Below are 18611 nucleotides of genomic sequence, written 5' to 3'. Positions count from 1 at the left end.
ATTTTTATTGGACTTCTCCTCTGAGGGCAATGTTTCTTTTGAACGATTGCTCTCTAATGTGCAGCGGGTTGTTCGGCAGTATGGGATCCATCATGCCTCTCTTTGTTGGCGGCGTCGACAAGCAGCAGAGGATTACTGGCTTTGGTTCGTTCTTTACTGGTGGAGACTCCAGATGATGTATTTCTGTTGCCATTGGCTAAGCGTTTGGCTGATCTTATTAAAGAGTTTCAGTTGAAATCTTATCAGCAGGCCAAATTGCAAAACTTGACTGAGAATTTGCAAGATAGTGCTTGTCAAACTCATAAGTTCTTTCGAGCTCTCCATGCATCTCCTGCTCGAGAGAATATGACTAGACTCCAGGATGCAGAAGGTCAAATGGTCATTGATCCTCAGACTATTGTGAATATATGTAGGAATTATTTTCGAGACCTTCTTGGTTCTACTCCTTCACCTTCTGACCAAACTACTCATGCCCGCTCAGTTTTCTATGATTTGGTCTACAATCAGGTTCCACATGACATGCAAACTACTTTGGAGTCAGATATCCGTGAGGTGGAAGTTATGGATGTTTTGTTACACTTGCCCAAGGATAAAAATCCCGGTTGGGATGGTCTCACCAATGAATTCTTTGAGGTTTTTGCTACCCAACTGGTGAAACCATTGACAGCTATGTTTCAGCAGGTTTGAGAAACGGGGTTCACGCCTTCCTCATGGAAAGGACTTATCAAACTCCTTCCAAAAGTTCCTTCACCATCTATGTTGAAACATTGGCGATCAATTTCTTTGATGGGTTCTATGTATAAAATCTTTTCCAAAGTGATGAACCCTCTTCAATATGGTTTCATTAAGGGCCGAAACATTCTGCGTAATGTCTTAAATGTGCAAATGGCTATTGACTATACAAGGCACTCTAATCAAGAGATGGTATTGATTCAATTGGACCTGGAAAAGGCTTTTGATTATTTAGACTGGTCTTTCATTGCATAACTTATGTCTACTATGGGCTTTGGTACTCGGATGTCTCGTTTGATCTACACCATTAGTGCTGCGGCTTCTTCGCGAGTTATGCTGAATGGTGGTGTTACCGAGCCATTTATCCTTGCACGCTCTGTGAGACAGGGTTGCTCTTTGAGTCCTCTCTTTTTTGCCCTTGCGACTCATCCGGTTATTTCGATGTTATCTCATATGGCAGCTTCTACTCAGTTGGCTAGATTGTCTCTTTCTTTTGGACAGCACTTCATTAGTCAATCCTTGGCTGATGACAGCTTTATGATTTTGCGTGCAGACAAGGATAATCTTTGCAAAGCATTAGATGTTTGGACTCTCTTTGGTCATGCTTCTGGTCTTCATATCAATGCTTTGAAATCAGCCATTCTTAGTTGCACGGAGTCAGATTTGCAGTCATTGGACTGGCAGGGAATGGTTGTTTCCCGTGGTTCCATTGTCAGGCATCTTGGGTACCCTTTCGGTGTTGATGTTTGGCCAAAGCAACTACTAGAGTGGATTTCACAGAAACTGGCAGCTAAGTTTCTGTACTGGAAGTCACAGGCTTGGCCTTTCCATGTTCGCCTCAAAGTAGCTCAGACAATTATGTTATCAATGCTCATATATTTCTTGCCATTGCTGCCTTGGACTACTACTACATTGAATGCTCTTACTCAGTACATTCGTTTCATGTTATGGAATAAGTATTCCTTGCATGCAGGCATTTCATGGATTTCTTGGTCGCATACATCTAACCCCAAACGCATGGGTGGCGGGGCTATTTTGGATGCCGAAACTCATATGCTGGCACTCCGTTGGTCTCTTTTTCGTGCCATGTGCTTGGATCATCACCCATGGGTCTTTATGTTATTTTCTTGAGGAGCACGGGCTTGTGCATGGTAATACCCAAATTTGGAGCTCCTGGTGGCATGTTCTTAATGCAGACTCTTGGTTTTCTAGTCCTTCATCCTCCTTGCTTGCTCATTTGGTATGTTCCTAGAAATTGGTTCTCCAGAAGGCTCAGTGGCATCTAGCGGAGGAGCTACTAACTCTTTTCAATTGGAATTGTTGGCAGCCTCGTGATTACTTTCTTGGGAAGGCAAACATGAGCTCAGGCCAAAATTTAATCGCATGGCACGTTTGGGCTTGACTTCAGTTGCAGATGCCACCCTTGCCAGTCGCAATGTGTTGATATCGTTTCGTACAGCCAAGAGGCTTTTTAGGATCCCTCGTGGATACCGTGATTTATGGGGACAACTTTTGATGGTGCTCCAGAGCAGACAACCCTTTCCTGCCCTTGCTTCGGATCGTCCCTGGCAGGACTGGGACCTTGCAGGCCGGCTGAATTTGGAAAAGGCCTCAGCTAACGAGGTGTATCATCTTCTGATTAAAGATCATCAATGGCTAGTTACTAAAGCTAATACTGTATGGGGATTGCGTAAATCTCAGTCATGGTGGAAGGTAACTGTGATGGAGGGCTGGTTGAACAAGACACCTTTCAAATGCAAGGTCTTTCTTTGGAGGGTGATGATTGGTGGTCTTCCTCTTGCTTCAGTCCTTTCCAAGCGTCGAATCTCCAACGGCAATTGTTTCTTTTGCACCACCAGTGTGGAATCGGCCCGTCATCGATTTATTTCTTGCCCTCTTGCTAAGAAAATCTGGTCACTCTTGTCAGCGGTTTGGCGAGCAGTGGTTGGTTTCTCGCTAAGCCCTTTTGATTGGGTTTTTGTGCGGCCCAAATACCCCACACCGGCTAAGTCGCATATGAAGATCTTGTTTCACTTTCTCAGATACTGGGGCTGTTGGTACAATTGGACCATTCGGAATGCTTTTCTTTTTGATTTAGCCTCTAATGTTCAGGGACATATTGCTAGGCTTAAAGGTCTCTTGCATTGGCAGATAGATCTCATTTGGCACTCTAACTTACTCCCTCGGGAGGACTTACTTCCCTGGCATATGGCAATTTCCTCTGCGTCTTTGCCATGACTTTTGTAACTCTTTTGTCATTTAGTACTTTATAAATATAACATCCATTATGAAAAAAAAAAAGTTGGGGTCATCTTCCGACTCTGATATAAATTTTGTGGGGAAGCATAAAGGATATCCCACATGTCCTCATTTTGGGAAGACCTCACATCCGAAGGAGAAGTGCTGGAAGATATACCCTTACCTTTTTTCGAGAGCGAAGGGTGGATCTACATCAGAGCCTTTTTCTATTTCTACTTCGTCACCTGCTATTATCACCGAGTCTGTGTTTCTACATATTTATCAGGTGGAGGAGCCTTCTTCGACTGTCTCACCTTCTGAGTAGCATCGGCTCATTGATAGTGGTGCATCGAGTCCTATGACTCTCTGAGGTGATTTGTTACAGGATCTCCATCCATCAGAGGGTATCATCATTGCTGATGACATCTCTTCAATGCCTATTAGTGGTGTTGGCACTGTGCCTCTATTGTTTGTTGAGCATCCATTGAGCTAACCATTTCTGAGGTCCTACATGTTCCAAACTTGGGCTTCCATCTTCTCTCAGTTTATGGCCTTCCTAGATTTGTGACGTGTGTTGTCTTCACCGACCTAGCCGTTTTTGTTGAGGATTCTTCTATAGGAGCTACTTTTGTGACATGTTGGTAGGAGAGGGGGACTATCTATGCTCCATTTCTTGCATTGTGCAGGGCCGTCCAAGGTAGCTTTCAATTGCCGAACCCATTTTTTATTGTGCACCATTTATCCCACGGGTTCTATCCCATCCCCCACCCACCATCTCCTCTAGTGACTCCCTCATACCTCACATCCCTTTCAGAGAGGGATGATATTGGTGATGCGGTTGTGGATTTCTTGGCCCTTTATGTTTTAGAGGGGGCTTCCTAGGATCGTGAAGAGTTTCTTCAGGGTTTCCACTCTACTTTGGGCCTTTCTTTCATGTGGCAACCTCTTTTCTTCGTCATCTAGTCACCATCCCTTGCCGCTTGGCCCTTGGTCCCTATTGTTTCTATGTAGCTTATGGCGCATTTGATAGTTCCTCACTATTGTCTCATAGTTGGGTTAGAGGCTTGGCTCACCCATTCCTGAGTGTAGTTTTTAGGAGTGATCCATTCGAGGCCTCTCCATTTTTGTTTCCCTTTGGTGGACTTCCATTTGATTGGATTTTTATATGGAGAGGGGGTTTCGCTCCTTGATTGGTATTCTTCATCAACAGACTTCATCGGCATTGGCACTCTTCCTGCCACCCTTGGATCCGCATCTCCTTTGGCCTTTCGCCACATCGAGGGTCTGAGAAGGGGTGTTAGTAGTCATGTGTCTTGTGTGGTCCTCTCTTACCTGTGAGCCTCAATTTGAGTTAGATGAGGATATTAGGAGCTTTGACATTGTCTTTGTCTATCGTTTTATGTTTTTTAGGCACTTTAGATGGAGGGCACATTAGTGCATTTCTTTTTGGGCACCTTTGGCTGTGCTTGGGTGCCTTACTCTAGAGCTAGACACTTTATTACAAGATGTGGCCACAATTTGCCTATATATACTCGGCGTGCCCTCCCACTTTCATTATCCATCATTGATCCTTCGTGATTAGCCAACCCTCCTCATTCTCTCATCCCCATGCTACCATCTGGCATCCACACTGATGCATAGAGCTATGTGTTGGGGATGACCATTGCAGCCTTGTACCTTCAGCCATTGCAGTTACAATGTTCCTTCTCTCTTGTGCATTCTCTCTTTGTCTCCTTCTCTCCATGTTCACTTTCCTCTTTTTGTTGCGTATTCTCATAGAGAGAACTTGAAACTCAAACTCAAGAGAGAAGCCACAAGCTCTATTATTCCATGTTGGAAGGTAAATGTAGGCCTAGCCACCAAACCATGGCTGAAACATCCAAATCCCTAAACTAGGAGGAACCTATTGATTTTGGGAAGCATTGGCAAGTAAGGGGAAAGGGGAATTAATGGGTGAGAAATGAATGGGTGAGATGACATGGAGATGTCAACCCCAAGATGTAAGGGGTGTGTGAAGAACTACATGATGAGTAGGGAGCCCCTCTGAAGTTGAAGGAATGGGATTCCCCACTGAAGAAGAAATATGAGCCCCCTCTTAATCCCCCGTTGGATCCCCCTTGAAGAGAGATAGAAAATCAAGAAACTCATGGATCATGGCCTCCAAAACATTGAAAGATGAGGGAGCTGCCCCGACTATGCTAAAAAAAGTATTTGAGGCTCCATGATAATAGAGGATGGGTAGCTCCCAAAGGTGGCCTCTTGATCTTGAGTAGAAGAGGGAGTGGAGGGAGGGGTATCACACAGAATCTCTCCAATGCCCACATCGAAGTCATTGTCCTTTGAGTAAGACAAGGGAGGTAAGGGAATAGGAATCTCCTGAGGAGCCAGGGGTGGAGAATTGTCATTGTCTCTTACTGGAGTGGACTACAGAGCTGAATAAGGAGGAGAAGTTGAATAGCTTTGTCTCTCGAAGGAGTGGACGATGAGAATACGGTATCTAACAATCACTCTCTCCATGGAGCAGAGTGCAAAACTGCAAGCCACGGCCATGGAAGCCATTAGTCTTGAAAGTAGGTAGGGGAAACCTTTGTAGTGCATTGTGGTGGTCTCTAGGAGGTCGTGGCGCTTGATGATCCTCCTTTCTTTTAGTGCCCATCAAGTCTGATAGCCGATGTAGAACAATCTTTGTGGCCCAAAAAGGGGATATGGCACAAAGAGTGCGTGGTAGATGCACATGCTCTAGGGGTGTGGGGGGAAAAGGTTGAAGTCCATAGTCTTCGGTGGTATGACCGTTCTTGCCATAGTAGGAGCACCCAATAGACCTTCCATCTGTTGGGGGAGAAGCCATGGTATCGGTGTGCCAACCTATAAAAGGGAGGGTGGGAGGTAGAAAAAGACAAGAGTATCTCTTGAGGTGATGCAACAGAAATAAAGGGGGGGAATGAGAAGAGGATGCCGAAACGAACCTGCAACTTGTCTTTGCCTTCTCTGATGCAGAGGATCTTTGCGGCTCTCTGAGCACCTTTGGCTCTGATACCATGCCAAAAAACAGGTATGTTTTGATAGGATGTCAAGAAATGACTGCTGTGAAAGAGATGCAGTAGGGTTCATGAGGGGGAACACAAAGTGCGTACGGAAAACACTGAGAGAAAATAGAAACTTAGAAAACATAGAAGAAGAAGATGATGAAGCACTGAATCATGCTAAGTGAACAAAGCCAATACAGCGGAGCCAAAGCTTTGAAGATGACTGCACTGTCTTGATTAAATCAGGCAGCAGCACCTGTAGGAATCAAAACAGTAGAAGGAAAACATAGTCCTTCGGCAGTAGGATGTCGCAGATGTATGTTGAAGGTGAAGGACAGTTTTCAAGGGAGTGGAACGTAGTCCTTAGATATTGTTGGAGGGAAAGAAGTTCACTAGCTATGAATGTGTACTCTAGAAGATGAGGACAACAGGACAGCCTACCAAATGAGGAAATCTAATCCCTTGAGCAGGAACTGCAAAAAATGCAAGTGCATTGTCACTAGGTGGAGAGAGGTGATCTGGCAACAAAAATGCAGATGCCTCTCTTGAATCAGGGAACCAGGTATTTTCCCCTCAAATGCATCCACGACCGCTTAGTGGGTGTTATTCCTGTTCTTGGTTCAGCAAACAGTTAGCAGAGATGCATCTTTAGCCAACACATTATAATGAAGATCTTGTGAGACTCATGCATGAAAAAAGATTTTGTGACCTTAGCAAACGAATAGCCTTTTTGGTTTGGTTTTGTCTGCTGCTCTAGAAGGCTGACAAGCAAACATGCCCAAAGAAGCCATTGTACTTGATATCCTATCAAAAAAAAAACCAATATAAACAACTGATTCATTGCAGCTAATTCACTGTAGGGTATGAGGAATGAAAAGAGGAAGTAGAGAGTTGGTTCTTTCTTTTAAGTATCTGTAGTAGTAGGATCAAAACGAACATCTAACACTACAATGTAAGCTTACCTCTGGAAGATTTTTCTGGTGTGTTTATTAATGGATTTTTCTGAAGTGTTAGTAAACTTTTTCTTTTGTCATCTGTTAAACAAAATAGAATGGATGATTTTTGATAGATGATTTGTTTGAAGTGTAAAAAGCAACTTTGGATGATAGGTAGTGTATTACTTGTTTGAAATGGGGGATAAAAAGTTGAAGGTAGAGGGAAATGCTACTTAGTTTTGCTGAATTAATCTAATACAAAGGTTTTAACATGTTCAAAAGGGTTATGGGACTCAATTGCCTTAGCGGTGAGATACCCCGTGAACTTGGGAGATTGCGTGCTTTGAGCAACCTGTGAGTAAACCACCGTTTAATGTCTAAACATCTGAAATGTTAAAGAACCCTGTAGTATCAAGGGTTCACATGGACGAATGTTTACAACCTTAAGTTCTTTGCTATTTGCAGTTAATTTATAATTTCATTTTCATTTCTGATTTTCAATGCAGTGATCTGGGGATTAATCAACTTACAGGTCCTTTACCTGTGGAAATGACAAATTTGACATCTCTGACATCATTGTAAGTTGTACATTCATTGTTTCACTAATGCTATTTTCTAATATGTATTGCCAACCTAATTAGCTAGTTAATACATGTACTTTCTGAAATTTTTTACTTTTTTGATTCAGTTCAAAAATTTTGAGATACCATGATGTCACAATATATGGGATTGTGATCATGGCCTCTTATGAAATTTGTTTGTTAACAAAGCAGGTTTGCTATCAACTTTACTAGCAAAGTTTCACTGTATGTAATTTGTTGGTCAACATGAAATTGGATGACTTGAAGTGCAAATTAAGATTTGATGCTAGCCAAGAAGGCATCTTCTGTATCTACTCCAAGGCTTGGACATATGCTTCTGAATTGGTGCAAATAGATTTCTGGATCTTTAGAGGCAGAATCTGTGAATGGAGGCAGCTTGGTAACTCTTGCCAAGGTGCTGTAGCAGCTTCAGTTGGATAGGGTGCTGATGTACCATGCCAACCCCCTTGTTGCCCCTTGACACATCACTGCCCCCAGAATTCCCAGATCCATTACTAATCCTCTGAGAGTGTGACAAAGGAAGTTTGGAGGGGCTAAGATGGATAGGGGACAGTGAAGGTGACATGACTTGTGCACAAAGATCCTCAGAGGTGGCTTGACTGTGGATTTACCCGAGGGGGACTAGCTTAGCTGTGGTTTTATCAGAGCTGGTTGGCATGCAAAGAACAATCATAGAGGTCTGGACCACACCAAGAAGATGGTGTCCCTAGCAGGAACACCAAAAATTTGATCTGTAGTGACCCAAGGTGTGCTGTGGATTTGCACTGACCAGTACAGCAAGGTGAGACAGGGGGGAGCCAGTGACTGGTTGGACTTGTGCTGCTGAAGTAGCAATCTAGTGCAAGAGTGCCAGGATGTGCTATTGCAGAGAGTGCCTAGAGATGTAACGAGTAACCATGCAACCAGAGAGGTCATGAAAGAGAGAAAATGAATGATACTTAGAGTGTGATAGATATTGAATGATGCTTTTTTTTTTGCAAGTAAAATGTGGCTGATTATATTACTCAAAAAAACTGATTACAACAGAGTGCTCATGCTCAATAGACTAGCTAGAGCTGATGCAAAGTCACCAATACATCATGTATGCAAGCCTCTCAAGGTGGTCTAGGGGGCATGGGGGCAAGAAGCCATTGGTGGGGGGGGGGGCGTATATCGCCAGATGGGGCTGCCTCCCTGCATCACGAAGAACAGACCCTGGCCGCCCCAAGTGCGCATGAAGTGACCTCGGAGCTCCTGACGAGCCCTGGACTCGCCCTGCACCTGATCCCATCGGCCACGGAGGGAGTGGATGATGGAGGTCCAGAGCTCTACTAAGGTCGCATGTGCTGAAAGTCTCTCTCTACCGAAAGCCTCTTGACACCGCGCCTTCCAGATATGCCATCCAGTAAGACTCCCTATGATCTCCAATACCTCCGAGTGGTCTGCTGTGGGCTCCAATTACCTGGCGGATGGATAGAGCCTCCAAACCGGCCACTGTGCATGACCCTGCCTTGATAATGAATATCATGTCCTACATCCCAGCCTCATACAGAAGGTGACAGCCCTGGCTTACTGCATGCCACAACAGAAAGCTCCCCGTGAGATACATCCAAGGCTGGGTGCTATATGGTGAAGGATACGGCATGCTCTTCTCCACACAAGTTGCGCCTCCTCACATGACCAAAGGCAGTGCTTTGGGGTTTCTAGAGGCTGCTGTGTGCAACGCTTACAACCTCCCTCCTTCTGCATCTGGGCAAGCCAACTTCCCACCGCCAAGCCTCCATGTGCCACCAACCATAAGAAATACGACACCCTCCTCGGCCTCCGGCTACCCCATAGGCGGCGCTAGAAGGTTCGTGGGAAGGGCTCCATGATGCTGTGCTCCACCCAATGCTTGCTACGTGACGGTGCCCAGTCCATATCCTCCTGCATCAATACATGTCTAACAATCCTGGCAGTGTACTCTAGGAACCTGGGTGGCTTCTTGGCGACCGCAGAGGCCGGCCATAGCTACTCTCCTGGATCCCACTCCAGCTCATCAAGTGGTCTGCTCTCCCAGATCCAAAGGCGCCACTCTTTGAGCTTCTTCCAAAAAACATAGGGGTCCAGTCGCCATATCTTCCCTTGAAAGCTCACCACCTGAATCCTCCTCCACGAGAAAGGGGGGCAATCCCCTCATCCTGCTGCCCTCTGTCAAGGGCTAGACGTCCCCCCTCCTGAACGGCGAAGAAAGTCCCCTGCGGGGCACCACCCACTCTACCTGCCACCTGAAGGGGGATGCCTGCTGGTGAAAACCTAGCTGTCCATACTTCCCCGAGCTCTATCGGCTCTCGTATTGGGGAAGCAAGCCACTCCAGAGGTATTGCTGCATCTATCTTCCTTCTCCTCAACTCCACTTCTCTCTGGCAGCTTGATACTCACTACAACACCTCCTCGTCGGCCATCCTATACACCTCCCGCCATGTCCTGATGGTACGAGCCGGGCCGGCCTCCCATCGAGCCCACTAGATGTGGGAGCACTCACCTATCTGTGCCCCTTCCCGATCTTTGACCTGGGGGTTCCAAATCACCGGCTGACGATCTATCTCCTCCTAGTAGCCTGGGGGACTCTGGATTAGGGCCTTACGGAGGCCCTGCCACACGCAGAGTAAGCTACGAAGGAAAGGTGATCTAGGGGGGGGGGGTGATTTGGGCTGACATGAAGATCCATCTTAGGGACAGCCTCCACTCACTGCCAAGCCTCGGTCTACAGTCCTTGAGGCCCTTCTACAATAAGACCTTCCAGGTTTGCCTGCTTGGTGTGAGACCGCGGACAACTAGCTTGCCCAAGAGGGCCATACTATGATACTCTGGATCTATGATCCCAAGCCCTCCCTCTGACCTATGTCGTATGATGGTTGCCCATGCCACCTTGGCCTTGGAGTCCCTGGAACCATCAGACCCTGACCAAAGGAAATTCCGCACTAGGCGGCGAAGCTGCACTATGCATGATGAGGAGAAGCACCAACACGAGGCGATGTACCAGACCATCACTAGGACCGTCACTAGGACAGGAAGAAATTGTTGGGCAAGAGTGATGTCGAGTCCCACCTGGAATCCTAGGTACCAGACGGTTTGCCCTCTCCTCACCCATCTAAAACCCAGGTGGACGCCCCACTCCGTGCTAGAGTCTGGGTCTGTGAGGAAACCAACTGACTTTCTCCAATTGATATTCGCTCCCGCCGCAAAGAAGAATACGTCAAGGGCCAACCTCACTCTCTCCAACATCAACTCATTGTCCTCTATGTAGAGGATTGTGCCATCTGCGTACTCTAAGTCGAACAATTCAGTCTCCTCTCTTACTGGAAGTCGGAGGCCGCGTAATCCACTCACACATGACCTGAGGAAGTGAGACATCGCCTCTGCGAAGAGTAGAAAGAGGTATGGGGCAACCCTGTCGAACCGATCTCTCTAGCCGAAACTCCTCCCCTCGCCTTCCACCTATGAGAACCCTACTGGTGGACGATTTGTAAAGGGCGGAGACCCCACTAATCCAAGCCTGGGGGAATCCTAACCTCCAAATCCAATGTCGCCTCAAAGAAGGTAAATACATTGTCTAGGATGCTCCTATCCTGGACAAAGGTTGTCTGAGTGTCATGGATGATATCTGGAAGCATGGGGCGTAGTCGCCTACCAATCATCTTTTCCAGTGCCTTATAGGCCACTAACAATAAGGTGATCGATCTCCACTGGGAAAGCTCCATCCGGTCTCCCCCTTCGGGGAGAAGACTGATGAGGCTTGCCGAGAGACTCCCTAGCATTTGTCCTGAGGTGAAAATCTCCTGGAAAGCCATCAATAGGGGGTCCTTCACCACTTCCCAGTAGGTAGTGAACAAGGCCTTAGAGAGGCCATCCTCTCCCGGGCATTTCTTCCCATCTTGTGTATGGAAAGCCTCCTCTAGTTCCTTCTCTGTGAAGGGGGCTAGGAGGGAGCGTCCCATCTCCTCTGTGATGAGGGACGTGATGTGATCCCATACCTGCTGTCTACATCTCTATCCTCTAGCTGAAGCTATCTCCTACTGGAAAAGGCGTGTGTAATAGTCGGTGGCAATCTCCATCACCTCGTCTGGGCTAGAACGGGTGCTCCCATACTGATCCTGGAGGCTGCGTATCTACTGTCCTGCGGTGCGAGGCTGGTGCACCTAGAACAACTCTCTGCACATCGTGTCCCCGTTCCGCACCCAGAAGGCTGCTGAGTTTCGGAAAGAGAACTCCGAGCACCTGTCGTCTAGGCCAGCAATGGCTGCTTGCACGCGCACCTCCTATGCGTGGAGGGTGGGGTCCCCTGGTGTCTCCTGCAATAATCTCTGCGTGGCTGCAAGGTCCTGTTGGAGGGCTCTCTCCTCCTCCCTGCTCTGCTGCCTAGCCTGTATGGCTGCCTCTTGGGAGACTCTGCTCGACTCTCCTAGGACCTCTGCAACCTCCTCTACTATGTGGTCCTTCCTGTCCCACTCTCTGGTCCAAATCTACTCTATTTGTCTCATCACCTCCCCTCCTATAGATCAAGTTAGGGATCTGACAGGATCGTATGTCTAGGGCGGATGCTGAGGAGTCAAGTGTCAGGAGAACTGGGCAGTGATCGGACAACGTGGTGCCTGCCAACTGCTCAATCTGGCCTCCATGTAACTTACGAACAACAAAGATCCCCATCTCTAGAGGTAGTGGGAACTCTCTGCGCTCCGCAACTCTTAGGTAGGACCATGGGCCATTGTGGAAGAACTCTTGTGGCAATAGCTGTGCCTGTCTCGGGAAGGTGTGACGGGCGGCAGGGGTGGATGAGCTGGTGGTTGTATGGGAGGGGGAGGACTGTTGGTGCGAGGAGGAATTAGGTGTGTGTGGCTCATCACCTCCTGTGGGAGGGTGGGGGGTGGGACTGGGAGGGACCACCTGAACCAGGTGTGGATCAGGGGGGGTGCTCGATGGAAAGTGGTGGGGGGGAAGAGGATCGAGGGATAGTGGGATGGAGAGGGATGCATGGCAGGTGTATGGGGGGACTGGTGGCCCTTGAAAGGGGGGGCTGTGGGCCAGGGTCAGTGGAGGGGGGGGGTATGAGATGTAGAAGTGGATGGATGTGGGGGCTGTGTAAACTCAAGTAAGGGAGTCTGTGGCACGGGTGGTGGATGTGGGGGGCTGCAGTCCTGACGGGTGGGACAGGTAGGGGGGGGCTATGGAGTGCTCTGTCGAGGGGGGGACGCTCGCTCACCTACTCCCTGTGTCGCTCCCCCCTACCGTCTCCCTCTCTGTTGTCTCTGTACTCGTGTGAAACCGTCCGCATCCACTTGTGGGCCTGTTGGTGGAGCCACCCTAGCACCGAAGCGCGTACACTCTGCTGTCTGGTGTCCAAAGTCATGGCAGCACAGGCACTGCCCTGGCTACCCAGTCACAATGACCTGCTGCCTAAAGAAGTGTCCGCCTGCCTCAATCTCTAGGAATTGTGGGATATTCTTAACCTCTTTCACTGCCACCCATACCTTGGGGACTCCTGTGGCAGTCACTGCGCCCGCGAAGGACGCGGGAAGGACCGTGCTGAAGAGCCGTCCAAAGTCTTCCACCAACTGGCGATACTGTATCGCCAGGCCGGGAAAGAGAAGGGTGAACGGGTGCCGAAGAAACCTGTTGTGGAGTGCAAATGCCTCCACAGTGAAGCCACTGTACCAAGGGACCATGTAGATGACCCCCTTCATGGACGCATAGGGTGAGCTGGCAGGTAACTCCCGAGCTGCGTTTGCCGAGCTTAGCCGAACCATGAAGATCCCTTGGCTCATTAGAACCACCTCCACGATCTGCCCTGTGCCGATGCGCAGCGTGGAGTGAAGCCTGTCTCGAAGCTGGGCCCTGTCTGGGGAATGTCCTACTATCTGACCATAAATCGTTGTTTCCTTTAGCTCCAGCTCTTTAGCCCGGACGGCTAGGAGCTGCTCCTCAGAGAGGACGATGCACAAGGTGTTTGACTGGGGGGCACTCGCTGAGTGCGCCGGCGTGTGACCAGAGGTTTGCATTGCGCATCCCTTCTGAAAAGCTATCAGTAACGTTGCAGTGCTACCCGAGGGGCAAAGTTGCTGCGGATGGAGGGAGCAACTGGAGGGTAGGGGGTGGGGGAATGTGGGGGGGGGGGGGGGGTGTGGGGCGGGGTTGCTGTTTTGGTGGTGGGGGAGGTGTTGGACGCCGTGGATATTGGGTTACGTTGGCAGCGGATGGGGGAGGTGTGTCCCAGGACGACGGGCGGGGCGGAGGGGCATGCTGGCAGCGGCTAGACGGGGCGGGCGTGAGCTGTCAGGGTGGGAGCGAGTAGTTGGGGATGGTGTGTCAAAGGGTCTCGTGTCAGACGGAGTGGGGGGGGGGGGGGGGGGTGTAGGCCAGGTGCGAACGAGCAGGCGGCCGCAGGGCGGGGGGGGGGGAGGGTTGGCGAGAGGGGAGGGGAGAATTGGCGAACGGGGGTGGGAGAACGGGAGGGAGAGGGACTGTCGAATGGAGGGGGGGAGGGTTGTTGAATGGGAGGGAGGATGCCTGGCGCAGGGCGGGGTGGGGGAGCTGGCGCAGGCGGGGGTGAGGGGAGGACTGGCGCGGCGGCAGTTCGAGCAGGGACGGAGGGCAGCAACGGTGCGATGGCAGGCTCTCTTCCTATATTGAATGACGCTTGAGTATTGTACCCCAGGTTTGAATAGAAAATAGAAGTAAATACAGCCATAGTCAGCACCAAGTGGAGCTGCCACAATGAAACCTCAGCATAGACAAAGCTGGACTTTGGAATGCTTCACACTATGGCTCATGCTACATAGACTACATATGCCGCTTTGTCATTCTTATCAACTATTAAGGGCTGCCCACTGCTGCTGGAGAGTGGCCATCTGGGAGTAACCACTTCTGTAGAAGTAAACACCCTTATCGTGTCTCTCCTAGGGAATAGCTGCCTGAGAGTAATGGCACCTGCAGCCACCTGAAGGTAACTGCACCTATAGCTTTGCAGCTAGAGTAACTGCTCCTGGCTGCCTTTGCTACTTGCACTGCTAAAGAGGAGTAGTGGGTCACTCACCCCACCCTCTGTCTCACTCTCTGATAGATACAGAGGGCAGCCCATACTCACGTCCCCATCCTGTTAGGATGAAAGCTCACATCACTCCAGGTGTTGGTGATGAAGATTATGTCAGCTGTTGTTGTCATGAGGATCTTGAAGACGAGGCGTACCCAGGGAGGCAGCCTACAAATCTCATACTTCAATGATTTGTAAGAAGAGTCGTCTGTTAAGAAGGGCAAACGGACTGATATTGCAGAAACAGCGCAGCAAGGGAGGTGGCTTCAAATGCCTTGCTAGAAAGATTCTGCTGGTGAGTCAGCTCTCTTGAACTGCAGGGTGTGGGTTCAAATGCATATACAAGCTAAAATGCAAGGGAGATAAACAGCCGGAAGGTAGAGGGCCACATGGTTGCAAAAAGGTAGGCACAAACACGTGGCCTTGACAATCAGCCTATCAGGAGGTATTTAGACCTGTTACAGTTGAATACTATGGTTGAACAAGAAATAAGTGTGGGTGAAGTATTCTTATTTTCTTTTTTTTGGTTGGGGGGGGAGCGAGGGAGCGGCGCGGCAAGAGGAAGGGTAAAATTCGAAAAGGAACATTCTTCACTGCTGAGAACTTACTGATTTGAACCAGTCAAAACGCAGCTGTTTCATGCTAACAAGTCACCTATGGATTAAGCCGTTAGGATTTTATTTTATTATAAAAAGACACTTTGTGCCTCATTAGCATGGCAATCTCCATGATATAGAAATCCATTATATGATATAGAAATCTCCATGATAATGGGCTTGAGGCAATTTGTTAACACAGAGAGTTTCAGTTCTTTGCTTTCTTTCTTCTAGCCCTTTCTTGACATTATAAAGCATCACTTAGCACTATTTTCTCCCAACCTTCTCAATCATCTCTCTGCACTGGCTGAGTTAAGACTGTTCAAACCAGTCTTTAGGTTTCTCTTTTTAACAAGATCCTTTTACTGCCTCTTGAGTTACTCATTTACTTGTTTTTTAAAAGAAACATGTTGAAATGTTTTTAATGCCAATTTAGTGCATCTTCAGACCTTTCCAACGCAATTTTAAAAGTAACTCCTCTGATTGTTGAAGAGCTTTTCTTTTTGGTTTCTAAATGTAATTTGATGTAATTCTCAGTAGTAAGTAGTTCTCTTTCTGCAAAGAAAATACTAAGAATTTTATTCATAATGTACTTGAAATTTTAAATTTTCTCAAATGGCAATGGTTTTTAATGTTCCCTAAAGTTTGATATTGGAAGTTTCCAACATTAATATGTTTTGAATTCTTGCCTCTTTACTGTTTCTTTGGTGGGTTTAGGGGATTTGGATCAAATAACTTTTCGGGTTCGCTTCCGAGAGAAATTGGGCAGCTGAGCCTCTTGACTGGACTGTAAGTATCAATATCTGCTTTTTGTGTGCTGTTTATTGCAAGTTCTATTCAGAAATTGACAGCTGCCTCTATAAAGATACTTTTGGTACGCTATTCATGGAAGATGTTGCTTGTAATGCCATATGAAATGCCTAAGGAAACATGATTTTAAAATTAGAAATTAGATTCCTCTTACTTTTGAGTCTTTTCACACACATTGTATATAGCAAACCGTGCTAATTGATGTTCTCTAATTAAATAGGGTGCACAATGTCCATATATTGAGACCTTTTAAACCATCATTAGTGATGATAGGCCATCATCTAGCAATGAAAGCCCAACCTCACCCTAGTAGCCACATTTCCAAGAAAAGGATGAAAAACAAAAAAAAAGTCTTTTATGTTTTGAAAACCACATATTCTTGATGCCTATACTCACCCTATACTCTACTTTGTGTGCATATCACACGTCCATGCATACATCCATAAAAAAGACATTTAATAGAATTAGGGGACTTTCATGGATATGTTATACATATATATACTAATGCATGTCTGCATATGGGCATTTTGGTCACACATTTCACTAAGTCCTTGACTAAGGGTGAAACAGTTTGAGGTGAAACATTTTGAGGATGAAGCGTTTCACCCGTGAAATGGGGTGAAACTTTTCATCCCGTTTTGAGGGTGAAAAGTGTTGGTGCTGAAACTTTTTGTGGCTATGCTGCCATCTCCTCAAGGCTCTATCCATTTGTTCTGTCAATCCTCCTCAACCATCTCATCTCCTATATGGAGTGCCTACGGCTTGTTGTATAGAAGAAATCCCTGCTGACTCTATCTTGTGCCTGGGCCATAAAGGGATCCCATGTTGTCTATAATCTGCTCTGGCTTCCTTCATGGTCTCAATCTGTATCGTGGGGTAACCCTTAAACTTCAACAAATATTGAAGCTCCTTCCACCATGTATCGTTCTTGTTTCTATGAAGCAACACCAACTCCGGCACAAATAACTCCTAATGCTTATGAGTATCCACTAGCTTTGGCTCCTCCTAATGAAACACTAGAGATATCTTCTAAAAAGTAGAGTGAAACTTCAACTGTTAAATCACATCGCTTAGCTTCTTAATGATGTGGAAAGGCTCCTTCTTTCATGCTACTAGCTTAGGTAAAAACTGCCCAAATTGCTTCAAAAAAAAAAAACTTCTCAATGTTAAGGTAGCACCATTACTCTCCTGAACTTGCTTCAACAACTGATCAATATCCACAATCAGCTGATCTGCTGCCTACTTGCTAGTAGAGGTCTCCAGTGTGCCGTTGTAGGTATTGGTAACCAGTAGTCCATATACTACCTTGAATGTTGCCACTTGGTAGAAGCCTGAACCATATCATTGATCACATTCTCAACCAACAGTAAGTAGTTCTTTCGACCTTCTGCCATCTGCATTTTTGGTTTAAGACTGCATTACTCAACCGGTGGTGACTCTCCCCTGCTATTCCTAGGCTGTTAGCTGTGTTTTGCTGTTTAAAAGTGCTAATGGCTGCATTTCATCTGTTCATGTTGCTGGTTGCTGTGTTTTCTGGTGGACTGCCCCTCAACATAACTCGAGACCTTTGTGTTCCAGTGGGGGACATCCCCTTGTGATGGCCTGCAGTTGCTAAGTTTGCTAGACAGCTACCTCCTCCCATGCAGCCTGATGATCCTGACTGTAGCAACAGAGCATACTAACCATGATATGATTGTAAACCTCTGTTTTCCCAGTGGAAGGCAGTGGAAAATGGGCCATAGAGCAAAGCCTTCGAAAATCCACTAGTGAAATTAGAAGCACAATTAAGCACAATCCTCTCTAAAAAGCCATGCTTTTGGAAGATCTCTTTGATGAATGATTGTGCAACCTCCATCACATCAATGTTGGATTTGCATGAAATCAACTGCACTTGCTTAATCTATCCACCAGTGTAAAGATGGCATCATTCAGCAACCACTGGCTCTTCAAAAGGCCAGAAAAAAAATCTATCAAATTTTCCTCCTAGGAAAAATCTTGAATTCACAATGGGTATAGCTTCCATGCACCTTTTGGTTGCTTTGAAGTGCTAGGCTCTTCTTTGCTTTTAAGTTTCTTTTCTTCCTCTAGCAGAGAGGCTTTAATATCAACAAGTTGAGGATCAGGCATATTGGTTAGAGTGGTTGATACATTATCATAAGCAGGAGGCAGACTTTTTAACAAGACACCAATACAAACATCTTCATCCATTTTTAGCTTTATCCCTGGAAGCTGGGTTAGGAGACTTTCCATGTAATTTAGATGGGATGCCATGGATATATGAGGCTTCATATCAAGTAGGAAAAATTCAATCAATAGACCATACTTAGACGACTTTGACTGTGCACCAAATAAGGTATCCAATTTGTCCCATGATTCTTCTCTATTTTCAGGAGTTGGTACAATCGACTTTGACATTAGTTTTTCTCCAAGGCACCTTGGTGTTGGCTTGCACACCTACTACTTGGGTATCCATGGTTCTACTCTGGTGTTCCTTGTTGTATGTACTATGATGCGACATTATCATTGTATATTGTATTGTATCAGATCACCCATGATCTGAGAGAGGGTGGTAGCAGCTAGGGCACTAGGATATTATCTTCATTATTTAGGCATTTTTCTTGGTA

At 46.9% G+C, this 18611-nt stretch overlaps 1 protein-coding gene across 1 annotated transcript in view; it reads left to right on the top strand.

Moving 5' to 3' along the window:
- LOC148037280 (putative LRR receptor-like serine/threonine-protein kinase At1g56140) overlaps nucleotides 1-18611 on the top strand; it is a 235734-nt gene that overhangs the window by 30304 nt on the left and 186819 nt on the right. Inside the window, exons 4-6 of the mRNA XM_087676196.1 lie at nucleotides 7214-7285; nucleotides 7438-7509; nucleotides 15895-15966. Coding sequence (XP_087532322.1) covers nucleotides 7214-7285; nucleotides 7438-7509; nucleotides 15895-15966 — 216 coding nt within the window. The remainder of the gene's footprint in view (nucleotides 1-7213; nucleotides 7286-7437; nucleotides 7510-15894; nucleotides 15967-18611) is intronic.

The sequence above is a fragment of the Lygodium microphyllum genome, chromosome 4, assembly GCF_053477565.2.
Source record: "Lygodium microphyllum isolate KBCC chromosome 4, Lygodium_microphyllum_v1.1.10, whole genome shotgun sequence".
Classification (NCBI taxonomy): Eukaryota; Viridiplantae; Streptophyta; class Polypodiopsida; order Schizaeales; family Lygodiaceae; genus Lygodium; species Lygodium microphyllum.
Note: the sequence above shows the minus strand (reverse complement) of the source record. Positions and strands in the feature narration are given on the sequence as shown.